The sequence below is a fragment of the Choloepus didactylus genome, chromosome 11 (assembly GCF_015220235.1).
Source record: "Choloepus didactylus isolate mChoDid1 chromosome 11, mChoDid1.pri, whole genome shotgun sequence".
Lineage (NCBI taxonomy): Eukaryota > Metazoa > Chordata > Mammalia > Pilosa > Megalonychidae > Choloepus > Choloepus didactylus.
The window spans coordinates 1,262,278-1,276,227 of NC_051317.1; the positions used below are offsets into that span (position 1 = coordinate 1,262,278).

Here is a 13,950-nt window from a genome sequence, read left to right on the forward strand (position 1 = left end):
ATTGATCATCTCAATAGATGCTGAGAAAGCATTTGACAAAATCCAACATCCCTTTTTGATAAAAACACTTCAAAAGGTAGGAATTGAAGGAAACTTCCTCAACATGATAAAGAGCATATATGAAAAACCCACAGCCAGCATAGTACTCAATGGTGAGAGACTGAAAGCCTTCCCTCTAAGATCAGGAACAAGACAAGGATGCCCGCTGTCACCACTGTTATTCAACATTGTGCTGGAAGTGCTAGCCAGGGCAATCCGGCAAGACAAAGAAATAAAAGGCATCCAAATTGGAAAACAAGAAGTAAAACTGTCATTGTTTGCAGATGATATGATCTTATATCTAGAAAACCCTGAGAAATCGACGATACAGCTACTAGAGCTAATAAACAAATTTAGCAAAGTAGCAGGATACAAGATTTATGCACATAAGTCAGTAATGTTTCTATATGCTAGAAATGAACAAACTGAAGGGACACTCAAGAAAAAGATACCATTTTTAATAGCAACTAAAAAAATCAAGTGCCTAGGAATAAACTTAACCAAAGATGTAAAAGACCTATACAAAGAAAACTACACAACCCTACTAAAAGAAATAGAAGGGGACCTTAAAAGATGGAAAAATATTCCATGTTCATGGATAGGAAGGCTAAATGTCATTAAGATGTCAATTCTACCCAAACTCATCTACAGATTCAATGCAATCCCAATCAAAATTCCAACAACCTACTTTGCAGACTTGGAAAAGCTAGTTATCAAATTTATTTGGAAAGGGAAGATGCCTCGAATTGCTAAAGACACTCTAAAAAAGAAAAAGGAAGTGGGAGGACTTACACTCCCTGACTTTGAAGCTTATTATAAAGCCACAGTTGCCAAAACAGCATGGTACTGGCACAAAGATAGACATATAGATCAATGGAATCGAATTGAGAATTCGGAGACAGACCCTCAGATCTATGGCCGACTGATCTTTGATAAGGCCCCCAAAGTCACTGAACTGAGTCATAATGGTCTTTTCAACAAATGGGGCTGGGAGAGTTGGATATCCATATCCAAAAGAATGAAAGAGGACCCCTACCTCACCCCCTACACAAAAATTAACTCAAAATGGACCAAAGATCTCAATATAAAAGAAAGTACCATAAAACTCCTAGAAGATAATGTAGGAAAACATCTTCAAGACCTTGTATTAGGCGGCCACTTCCTAGACTTTACACCCAAAGCATAAGCAATAAAAGAGAAAATAGATAAATGGGAACTCCTCAAGCTTAGAAGTCTCTGCACCTCAAAGGAATTTCTCAAAAAGGTAAAGAGGCAGCCAACTCAATGGGAAAAGTTTTTGGAAACCATGTATCTGACAAAAGACTGATATCTTGCATATATAAAGAAATCCTACAACTCAATGACAATAGTACAGACAGCCCAATTATAAAATGGGCAACAGATATGAAAAGACAGTTCTCTGAAGAGGAAATACAAATGGCCAAGAAACACATGAAAAAATGTTCAGCTTCACTAGCTATTAGAGAGATACAAATTAAGACCACAATGAGATACCATCTAACACCGGTTAGAATGGCTGCCATTAAACAAACAGGAAACTACAAATGCTGGAGGGGATGTGGAGAAATTGGAACTCTTATTCATTGTTGGTGGGACTGTATAATGGTTCAGCCACTCTGGAAGTCAGTCTGGCAGTTCCTTAGAAAACTAGATATAGAGTTACCATTCGATCCAGCGATTGCACTTCTCGGTATATACCCGGAAGGTCAGAAAGCAGTGACACGAACAGATATCTGCACGCCAGTGTTCATAGCAGCATTACTCACAATTGCCAAGAGATGGAAACAACCCAAATGTCCTTCAACAGATGAGTGGATAAATAAAATGTGGTATATACACACAATGGAATACTACGCGGCAGTAAGAAGGAACGATTTCGTGAAACATATGACAACATGGATGAACCTTGAAGACATAATGCTGAGCGAAATAAGCCAGGCACAAAAAGAGAAATATTATATGCTACCACTGATGTGAACTTTGAAAAATGTAAAACAAATGGTTTATAATGTAGAATGTAGGGGAACTAGCAATAGAGAGCAATTAAGGAAGGGGGAACAATAATCCAAGAAGAACAAATAAGCTATTTAACGTTCTGGGGATGCCCAGGAATGACTATGGTCTGTTAATTTCTGATGGATATAGTAGGAAAAAGTTCACAGAAATGTTGCTATATTATGTAACTTTCTTGGGGTAAAGTAGGCACATGTTGGAAGTTAAGCAGTTATCTTAGGTTAGTTGTCTTTTTCTTACTCCGTTGTTATGGTCTCTTTGAAATGTTCTTTTATTGTATGTTTGTTTTCTTTTTAACTTTTTTTTCATACAGTTGATTTAAAAAAGAAGGGAAAGGTAAAAAAAAAATAAATAAATAAAAGAAAAACAAGGAAAAAAAAAGATGTAGAGCCCCCTTGAGGAGCCTGTGGAGAATGCAGGGGTATTCGCCTACCCCACCTCCATGGTTGCTAACATGACCACAGACATAGGGGACTGGTGGTTTGATGGGTTGAGCCCTCTATCATAAGTTTTACCCTTGGGAAGACGGTTGCTGCAAAGGAGAGGCTAGGCCTCCCTATGGTTGTGCCTAAGAGCCTCCTCCTGAATGCCTCTTTGTTGCTCAGATGTGGCCCTCTCTCTCTGGCTAAGCCAACTTGAAAGGTGAAATCACTTCCCTCCCCGCTACGTGGGTTCAGACACCCAGGGGAGTGAATCTCCCTGGCAACGTGGAATATGACTCCCGGGGAGGAATGTAGACCCGGCATCGTGGGACGGAGAACATCTTCTTGATCAAAAGGGGGATGTGAAAGGAAATGAAATAAGCTTCAGTGGCAGAGAGATTCCAAAAGGAGCCAAGAGGTCACTCTGGTGGGCACTCTTACACACACTTTAGACAACCCTTTTTAGGTTCCAAAGAATTGGGGTAGCTGGTGGTGGATACCTGAAACTATCAAACTACAACCCAGAACCCATGAATCTCGAAGAGAGTTGTATAAAAATGTAGCTTATGAGGGGTGACAATGGGATTGGGAAAGCCATAAGGACCACACTCCACTTTGTCTAGTTTATGGATGGATGAGTAGAAAAATAGGGGAAGGAAACAAACAGACAAAGGTACCCAGTGTTCTTTTTTACTTCAATTGCTCTTTTTCACTCTAATTATTATTCTTGTTATTTTTGTGTGTGTGCTAATGAAGGTGTCAGGGATTGATTTAGGTGATGAATGTACAACTATGTAATGGTATTGTAAACAATCGAAAGTACGATTTGTTTTGTATGACTGTGTGGTATGTGAATATATCTCAATAAAATGAAGATAAAAAAATATCACAAAAGGAAAGAACAGGTAAATGACACAATCAGTATAGATATGAAAATCACAAAGAAGAAATACAAATGTCAAAAATATTGATGGAAATGAATGCTTGACACAACTAGTGACCAAAGAAATACAAATTAAAACAAGGCATTTTGTTAGCTATACTCTAGCAAAGACAATGATCCTATTACCTAGTGTTTGGAAAAAAAAAAAAAGAAAAAAGAAAAAAAGGTCGTATCTTTTGGTTGGGAGAACAAGCTGATATAACTTTTCCAGAGGATCATTTGGTAATATGTATTTAAAGTCTTTAAAATGCCATATACCCTTTGAGCAGCTATGCAATTCTTAGGAACAATATTATAATGACATAACTTCTGTTTGAAAAAAGTTGAAAAATTCACGTGGTGATTATCACGCAGACTTAAAGGGTCTTTACCAAAATGAGTGGTAGTTATTCCAAGATTAATATATAACTTTACTTCTCATTTTAATTTTTTAATTCTTCAATAAAAACATGTACTAGGTTGTAAATAAGGAAAGACATTATTAGATACAAATCAGAATATATGGAAAACTCTCTGACTTTATTCATAGGCAGGAATTTTTCTCGGTTTGGAATAGAAACGTGATAATAATTCAGTTGCTTCTTACTAAGGCTGTGATCATTAGGTGAAAATTCTAGTCAACAATCATAAACAAGGCCGATGCTGGGTTACTTACTAACTATTACTTTTTCACCAGATTTATGCCATCCTATACACACCAATTTTGCATACTTTATCAGTTCCTAAGAAATAAAAAAGAACCTAAATCTACAACACACGACCTGCACAAATGTTTAAAAAAAATTTGACTTTACTACTAATTAGAAATTTGATGTTTATAACCACTTAATCTCTAAGTCTTGGTTTTCTCTCTTACAAAAAGAGAATGAATACCTTCCTTGATAAGTCAAGTGAAAAATGCTTTAGTTCATAATACCAGCTCAATAACTAAATTTCTCAACTGCTTAGTCAATTTCTGTAAATTACATGACCATTACTTACCGACAGGATAATTCTCCATCCATAGCATCATGTTCATCTGTACTGGTATATGTTAATCTTCCTCCTACAACTGTACCAACTAAGTATACCAGCCATGCAAGACGTCCTAATATATAACAAGAAAGAAAAAATTTAGGAAGTATTAATAGAAACAAAGCTTATTTTTTAGAAAATTCCAGAGTCTTCCAAACAAGTGATAAACTATTGTCAACCAAGTTCCCAACAGATAAGAACAGAGAGTTGGATTTTGTTTATCAAGCCCTTACAGTGGAAATGACAAATTTTAGAGCCAGTTAGAGAGCCATGCTTGAATCCTGGCTCTACCAATTAGCTATGTGATCATGCATAAGTTACGTAACCTCTTTAAAGTCTTAAGTGTTTTCATTTACAAAATGGAAAAAGCAGTATCTACCATGAAGACTAACTATTAAAACTACATGTGATAACAAAATACCAAATGCAATACCTAAAATCAGGGCTGTTATTAAGTGCTACTATGATCCAATGACTAGTATCTCCTGAATGGTTGATATGTGATAATATCAGTGTGATCATTTTATATCTTGTCCCTGCTTGGAACATAGTAGATGCTAATAAATTTATTCCCTTTGTATTTTCAAGTGTGACTTTTTTTAAAAGCTATGCAACTCACACTGTTGGACAATCGAGTTAAATTAATGGCCAGTAATAGCAAAGGGGTTAAATAATTTTACAACAGTGGCACAAACAGCAACATCTACAGTTTTCACAAATCTTATTTTGGACAGCTAAAACTGACTAATTCAGAAATGCAGACATTTACTGAATGATTTTTGTATAATGCATATTATTTTACCTCTGTGAATTCATCAATCTAGGTATCAGATTCTCCAAAATTTCTGCGACCTTCCTGAATAATGAACAGCTTACCAATTATCTTGCTAAAAATAAATTCTGTGCTATTCTTGGGGACTGATATTTCCAAGATGAGCATGCTATTTCATAATATTGAAATCACTTTTGTTTCAGTGTTGAAAAACCTTTTCAAGTGAACTTAGTGCTTTTAAAAAAGGCATTGAATTGGAACTAAGATGGCGGCTAGCTGAGACAGGGTGAAGAAAACGCCTCCGTGAAAAACATTAGCTAAAAACCAGAAAGTGACCTAGAATACCGGTTACAGAGATGCGCCAACTGGATGAGGGCTCCTAGCTCCAGAGGGGCCGTATACTTGGTGAAACCCGGAGTTGGCATTCTGAAGCGAGTGAGTAAGCTAGCTGGAAGACCCGCAGCTGCGCGGCAGGCTGGGGAAGCCAGGGTTCAGCGTTTGGAGACCAGCTGGCTGTTTAAAATAAAAAAAAATAAAAAAAAAAAAAAGGAGCGGCTGGAATAGCAATTATGGGAACCACGCAGTAAAACACAGCAAGAGGGGGCTGGGCCGGCCTCTTGCTGTCTGGCCAGGAAGATAGCCCGTAGCAGATACCCTTGGGTTCGGGGGAACAGAGGAGAGAGCGGAAGCTGAAAGAAACCCCACAGCTCGCAGCTGGCTCCCGGAGGGCTGGATAAACTCCTGCCTGGGGCCGTGCCCACAGCCCAAAGCACCACCACTTGTCCCAGAGCTGGGAAGGAGGAACGGTGCGAGGAGGAGGGGGCTGAGACGCCCCGCTCGGCCATCTTTGCTTTGGGCTGGGAGTGCGCCACCGCATGGCCCGGCGGCCCAGGGCTTCCCTTGAGGGACAGCGTGCACTGGTGACGTAGCACAGCCTTCCCTCGGATAAGCTACTGGAAGAGCGCGGCTGGGAGGGGGGATCCGCTCAGAGAACCCAGGGACGCTACGCCAAGTCCCGTGGTTTATGGATCAGCGCGAGAGAGAGGCTAGGGCTGAACTGAAACGAAGGCTTCGACTCTTGGGGCAGCCTTGAATCTCCGGGATCCTGGGGGATATGAACATTAGAACTGCCCTTCCTCCCTGGTGATCCGTACACACGCCCCACACTCAGGGCGGACAGCTCCAGCAACACACCCAAACTGAGTTCTCCAACTGAACCCACAAGAATCATTTCCCCACACAAAGCAGAAAAAAGGTTGAGAACTGACTCGAGGGATATAGATGACTCACAGACGCCATCTGCTGGTTAGTTAGAGAAAGTGTAAATCACCAAACTGTGTTCCTGAAAAATTAGATCGATATCCCTTTTTCTTTACAACTTGAAAGAGCCCTATCAAGCAAAACAAATGCCAAGAGGCCAAAAACAACAGAAAATCTTAATGCATATGATAAAACCAGAAGATATGGAGAATCCAACTCCAAACACACAAACCAAAATATCAGAAAATACAGTATACCTCGCAAAATTAATCAAAGATCTACAATCGAGGAACGAAAACATGGCAAAGGATTTACAGGACATCAAGAAGACCATGGCCCAGGATATAAACTACATAAAGAAGACTCTAGAAGAGCATAAAGAAGACATAGCAAGAGTAAATAAAAAAATAGAAGATCTTATGGAAATAAAAGAAACTGTTGGCCAAATTAAAAAGGCTCTGGATATTCACAATACAAGATTAGAGGAAGCTGAACAACATCTCAGTGTCCTAGAAGCCCACAGAACAGAAAATGAAAGAACAAAAGAAAGAATGGAGAAAAAAATAAAAAAAAATCGCAACGGATCTCAGGGATATGATAGATAAAATAAAACGTTCAAACTTAAGACTTATTGGTGTCCCAGAAGGGGAAGAGAAGGGTAAAGGTCTAGAAAGAGTATTCAAAGAAATTGTTGGGGAAAACCTCCCCAACCTTCTACACAATATAAATACACAAAGCATAAATGCCCAGCGAACTCTAAATAGAATAAATCCAAATAAACCCACTCCAAGACATATTCTGATCAGACTGTCAAATACTGAAGAGAAGGAGCAAGTTCTGAAAGAGAGAAAAATTTCCAACCAAGAATACTTTATCCAGCAAAACTCTCCTTCAAATTTGAGGGAGAGCTTAAATTTTTCAGACAAACAAATGCTGAGAGACTTTGCCAATGAAAGACCTGCCCTACTTCAGATTCTGAGGAGAGCCCTGCCGGAGGAGAGACAGGGAAAGGAGAAAGAGATATAGAGAATTTTAACAGACATATATAGTACCTTACATCCCAAATCACCAGGACACTCACTTTTCTCTAGTGACCACAGATCTTTCTTGAGAAGGGATCATAAGCTGGGACATAAAACAAGCCTCAAGAAATTTAAAAAAAACATTGAATGTACTTAAAGCAACATTCTCCAACCACAATGGAATACAAATAGAAGTCAATAATTTTTGAACTGTAATTCCACTAGTTACTTCCTACATGACATAAAATACACAAACTCTAAGGACAAATCAGTGGTTTTGAACTCAATGTAAAATATGTAATTTTAGACAACTATATAAAGGTGGGGGAATGATGGAGTATAGGAACATAGTTTATGTGTCCTATTGATGTGAAGGTGGTATCAAAGAAAAACAAGATTGATATGGATTTAAGAGGTTAATTTTAAGCCCCACAGTAAACACAAAGAAATTATCAGAGAATATAACCATAGAGACGAAAAGCAGAGTTTGGGTTAAGAGAAATGGGGGAAGGGGCAATGGGGAGTTAAGAAATGAGTGTAGGGTTGCTGTTTGAGGTGAAGGGAAATTTCTAGTAATGGATGGTGGGAAAGAGCATTACAACATTCTAAACGTGATTAATCCCACTAATGAAAGGCTAGGGAGGGAGTGGAATGGGAAGATTTAGGTTGTATATATGTTTCCACAACTGAAAAAAAAAAAAAGTCAGTCTAACTAGATGACAATTGAATACTAAGGATGAACTTGGATGGGACAGGAGGATACAGGACAGGTGGCTCAAAGGGACACAGTTGAGACATAAGGAAAAGGAAATACAGAATGTAAGCTTTTTATCATTGTTGAATCTATTGTACTTCTTAGCTGCGCTTAATGGGATTGCATGAAAGAATGTTCTTGTTCATGGGAAGTGTATACATGAATTACAGTGAATGCTCAAGGATGTGTGCAGCTAACTCTCATATGTTCAGATGACAGAGCAATAGATGATGGATGACAGGGAGGGAGGGAAGGAGGGAGGGAAAGAAATAGCAATGTGACAGCAAGTTAAAGCTGGTGGATTGAGCTACTGGGGCACGGGGGTCAGGGTATGATGGAATTCTGTGTATGGGGCTAGTATTGTTTTTGTAACTGTTCATATAACTTTGAATTTATTTCAAAATAAAATAAATTTTAAAAAAAGGCATTGAATCAAATAGCCATGAAAGATGTTTGTGTTTTTTGAAGAGTTAGGAAGAATAAATAAATGTAGAAAAAGAATATTCCTCTTATTTTCCCGAGGATACTCACAGTCATTATTACACAACAACTAACCAACAACTCCCTCATAAGTTCTGGGATCCAGACCTTAGCCTATTGAGGTAGCAAACATCCTGTAAATTAGAAACATAATCTGGCAATATCTGCATCCCTTATTCTATTACAAGTAACAATGTGTAAACCAGAATGGACCAATTATGCAGCCTTGTACATTAGAAATGTGAAACAAATTAAATAGGAGAACAGGAACACTAACTTGATCAAGTAATCATCACAAAAACACTCAATCTTCAAGAAAGGCATAATTAGTGGAAAACATAACAGAAAATAAAAGCTCACATAGGTATTCAGAAAGTGATCTTAAGTACTACAAAAGTATTTCATGAGCAATATAAAAGTTGATAAAATATACTCTCCCCTGATGAATCTGCTTTGCCTGTGGGCCTTCTCAAGTGGCAGCTGCTTTCCCATCCACACCTCTTGCATCCTGAGCCTTGGACAGAGAGGTGTTGTTCATGTTCCTCATTTCCATTTTCAGAATATTCTGTCTTCTCCATCATAAAAGCACTCAGATTTCTATCTTATGTCATAAAACTATGTTACACCTCCTTTTTATAATTATCTATTCTCCCTCAATTATTTCCCTTTATTTTTTGAAGACATTAGTTCCTGGCTCACTGTCCCTTTTTCCAAGAGTATTTCTATCATAATCATTAGTGTTTCAATATCTACAAGGATGAATCTTCCAACTAAAACAATCCTTTGTCCTACTAGGGAATGTCGATCCATGAATCTAACAATTTAAAAAACAACAACTACAAAAACAGCTTAACTGATATGTAATTCACATACCATATAATTCATCCAAAATATACAATTCAATATTTTTTTAAAAAAATATTGCAACCATCATCACTATCAATTTTAGAACATTTTCATCCCCCTTAAAAGAAATCCCATATTCACCAGCAGAAACTTTGCAACCCACCTCCCTAGCCCTAAGCAATCACTAATCTGCTCTGTATTACTTTAGATTTTCCCATTCCAGACATTTCATATAAATGAAATCATACAATATATGGTCTTTGTGATCAGCTTCGTTCTCTTAGCATTATGTTTTCAAGTTCATCCATGTTGTGGCATGGATCAGTATTTCATTACTTTTAATGACTGAAAAATATTGCATTACTTGGATACACCACATTTTATTTATTCATACATCTGTAGATGAGTATCTGAGTTGTTTCCACTCTTTGGCTACTATAAATAATGAGGCTATAAACATTCATACGGACTTATTTTCATTTCTTTCAGGTACACCTATGAGTGGAACTGCTAACACATATGGGAACTCTATAATAAACATTTTGAGGAACTACCAAACTGCTTTCCAAAGCAACTGCACACTTACATTACCACTAGGAATGCATAAAGATTCCACTATCTCCACATCCTTGACAACACTTATTATCTTTTTCATTATAGCCATAGTGAATGTGAAGTCGTTTTCTCACTCTAATTTTTTTTTTTTATTAAATTCAGTCTTACTGAAATACATTCACACACCATACAATCATCCATGGAATACAAACCACTGTCCACAGTATAACATAGTTATGCGTTCATCACCACAATCTATCTCTCAACATTTTCCTTACATCAGAAAGAACCAGAGCAAAAATAAAAAATAAAAGTGAAAAAAGAACACCCAAATCATCCCCCATCCCACCCCATTTGTCCTTTAGTTTTTATCCCCATTTTTCTACTCATCCATACACTAGATAAAGGGGGTGTGATCCACAAGGTCTTCACAATCACACTGTCACCCCTTGTAATCTACATTATTATATCATTGTCTTCAGGAGTCCAGACTGCTGGGTTGGAGTTTGGTAGTTTCAGGTATTCACTTTTAGCTATTCCAATACATTAAAACCTAAGAGGTGTTATCTATATAGTGCATAAGAATGTCCACCAGAGTGACCTCTCGACTCAATTTGAAATCTCTCAGCCACTGAAACTATTTCGTCTCATTTTGCATCCCCCTTTTGGTCAAGAAGATACTCTCAGTCCCACGATGCTGGGTCCACATTCATCCCCGGGAGTCATATTCTGCATTGCCAGGGAGATTTACAACCCTGGGAGTCGGGTCCCACGTAGGGGGGAGGGCAGCGAGTTCACGTGTCGAGATGGCTCAGTTAGAGAGAGAGAGGGCCACATCTGAGCAACAAAGAGGTACTCAGGGGGAGACTCTTAGGCACAATTACATGCAAGTTTAGCCTCTCCTTTGCAGTAACCAGCTTCATAAGGGCAAGTCCCATGATCGAGGGCTCAGCACATCAAATCGCCAGTCCCAATGTTTGTGACAACATCAACACCAGTCAAGGTGAGGATGTCCAACACATCCGCACCTTCCCCCAGATCCTCGGGGCTGGGGAGCGGGAGGCTGTAAATATATTTTTTATTATCTGCCCAAACTACTCTGGGATGTGTCACTATTTCACTCCAGCCTATACTAACCTACCATATCTCACTTCCTATTCAAAGTTCCAGGCAATTGTGGTGTTTGAACAAATCGACTGTAGAGTTGTACTGTTTAGAAAATTTAGATCCTGTACTAAATAGATATCTCTTCCCTTGGTCTCATATAGAAGTTGAAGTTTTAAAACACAATGAGTTTCAACCTTTACCCTTTGGCCTGGCTTGCCCTGGTCTTAACCAGACCTGCTTCATTCATATCACTAATTGAAGTCTGGGCTCTTTTTCAGTTTTTTTTTTTTTTTTTTTTTTTTTTGACAGTAGCTGTATGCACTAATACTGACATTCATATCTGCCGAGCTCTAGCTCTGAGTTTCAGGTGTCTCAGAGATATGCATTGTTCCAGGGACCAATCAGGTTATACACTAGGGGATCAGCATCTCAAAGTTTAGAGATAGGCATTACAATTCAGGGATAGAGTTAACTGCTCTAAGAGCTTACAATCTAGGGACTGTTACAATTATTATGTCCACGTTAGGCTATGTTTTAAGATTCAATTCTGAGTTTACACATTGTAGTTAGTCCATATTGGTCTCACTCTAATTTTCATATGCATTTCCCAAATGACTAAAAATACTGAACATTCTTTCACACATTTACTGTATGTTTTCTTTATAGAAATGTCTATTCAAATCCTTTGCTCATGTTTTAATTGGGCAGTTTTTCTTTTTGTTGTTGCATCCTATGAGTTCTTTATGTATTCTGGGTATTATTTATATGAGTTCTTATATATTCCGGATATTAAACACTTATCAGATATATGATAAACAACTATTTTTTCCCATCCAGTGAGTTGTCTTTTCACTTTCTTGGTGGTATAATTTGCCGCACAAAATTTTCAATTCTTATGTACCCATTTAATCTAATTCTTCTTTCCTCATTTGTGTTTTTGGTGTTGTATCTAAGAAACTACTGGCTAATCCAAAGTCATGAACATTTAATCCTATGCTATCTTCTAAGAGTTTTATGGTTTTAATTCTTAAATTTTGGTCTGTTTCATTTTTATTTAATTTATGCTTATGGTGTGAAGTAAGGCCCAAACTTCATTTTTTTTGCATGTGGATATCCAGTTGTCCCAGCACCATTTGTTGAGAAGACTATTCTTTCCCCATTGAATTGTCTTGGCACCCTTATCAAAAATCAGTTTGCTATAAATGTAAGATTTTATATCTGGACTCTAAATTACATTTCATTATTACATGTATGCCAGCACTTTTATGCCAGCACCACACTATCTTGATTATTGTTTGAAATCAGGAAGTGAATCTTCCAGCTTGGTTCTTTAGGATCAGCTTGTGAATTCCTGCAAAAAAAACCAGCTGGGATTTTGTGGGGATTGTGCTGTGCAGATAAATTTGGGGCATATTAAAATCTTAACAATATTAAGTATTATTAAGTAACCATGACCATTGAATGCCTTTCCATTTATTTAGATCTTTAATTTCTTTCAACAGTTTTACAGTTTCAGTATAGAAATCTTGCACTTCTTTTGTTAAATGATACCTAAGTCTTCTTTTTAATGCTATTTAAGTGGAATTGTCTTCTTAATTTCATTTTCAGATTGTTCATTGCATGTATATAAAAATACAATTGATTTCAGTAAATTGATCTTGTATTGTGACACTTTGCTGAACTCTTTTATTAGGTCTAACAGTTTTGGGAACTACCACTTTTACTAGTTCTTATTCCCTACGTATCTTCTCTGTCCTCTTTAGCTAGCTTCAATTTTATGATCAGTTATTATAATCTCTCCCTTGCATACATCTTCAACTCCTCTCTTGCTCTAACATACTCACCTTAAAATACTATCATTGTTTAAATCCAATTTTCCACCTTCTCTTTGCCTATACACACTCATCTTAACATAGCTGGAGAAAGATAAAGCCATGACAACTAACCTCACTTTGCATGCACCTTCTCACTCAGGTATTCTACCTAAAACTTTAATACCTAGAGTGGGAACATGTCTTCAATAGCCATCATCAATTCCTTCCCTCCATAAATGCACATGCCATCAAGAGGTGGAGTCTATTCTTCCAAATCTTTATAAATGTGGTGTGCCACTTTGAATATATTGTGTCCCCCAAACACCATTATCTTTGATGTAATCTTGTGTGGGCAGACGTTATCAGTGTTGATTACATTGTAATTCTTTGAGTGTTTCTTTGGAATGTGCCCCACCCAGCTGTGGGTGATGACTCTGATTGGATAATTTCCATGGAGGTGTTGCTCCGCCCATTCAGGGGCGGGTCTAAGTTGATCAGTGGAGCCATATAAATGAGCTGACATAACAGAAGGAACTCAGTGAGTGACATTTTGAAGAGGAGCTATAGCCAAGAGGGGCACTTTGAAGAAAGCACAGGAGCTGCAGATGGGAGACAGTTTGAAGATGGCCACTGAAACAGATTCTTGCTCTGGAGAAGCTGAGAGAGGACAAATAACCCAAGCACAACTAAAAGTGACATTTTTGAGGAACTGCAGCCTAGAGAGGAACGTCCTGGGAGAAAGCCATTTTGAAACCAGAACTTTGGAGTAGATGCCAGCCACGTGCCTTCCCAGCTAACAGAGGTTTTCCGGACACCATTGGCCATCCTCCATTGAAGGTACCCAATTGCTGATGTGTTACCTTGGACACCTTATGGCTTTAAGACTGT

The 13,950-nt window shown here is 38.0% G+C and overlaps 1 protein-coding gene across 2 annotated transcripts in view; it reads right to left on the reverse strand.

Moving 5' to 3' along the window:
• Positions 1–13,950, reverse strand: part of RANBP17 (RAN binding protein 17) — a 458,652-nt gene that overhangs the window by 326,062 nt on the left and 118,640 nt on the right. For both annotated transcript variants that reach the window (XM_037799252.1, XM_037799251.1), the window contains one exon: positions 4,420–4,525. In XM_037799252.1, coding sequence (XP_037655180.1) covers positions 4,420–4,525 — 106 coding nt within the window. The remainder of the gene's footprint in view (positions 1–4,419; positions 4,526–13,950) is intronic.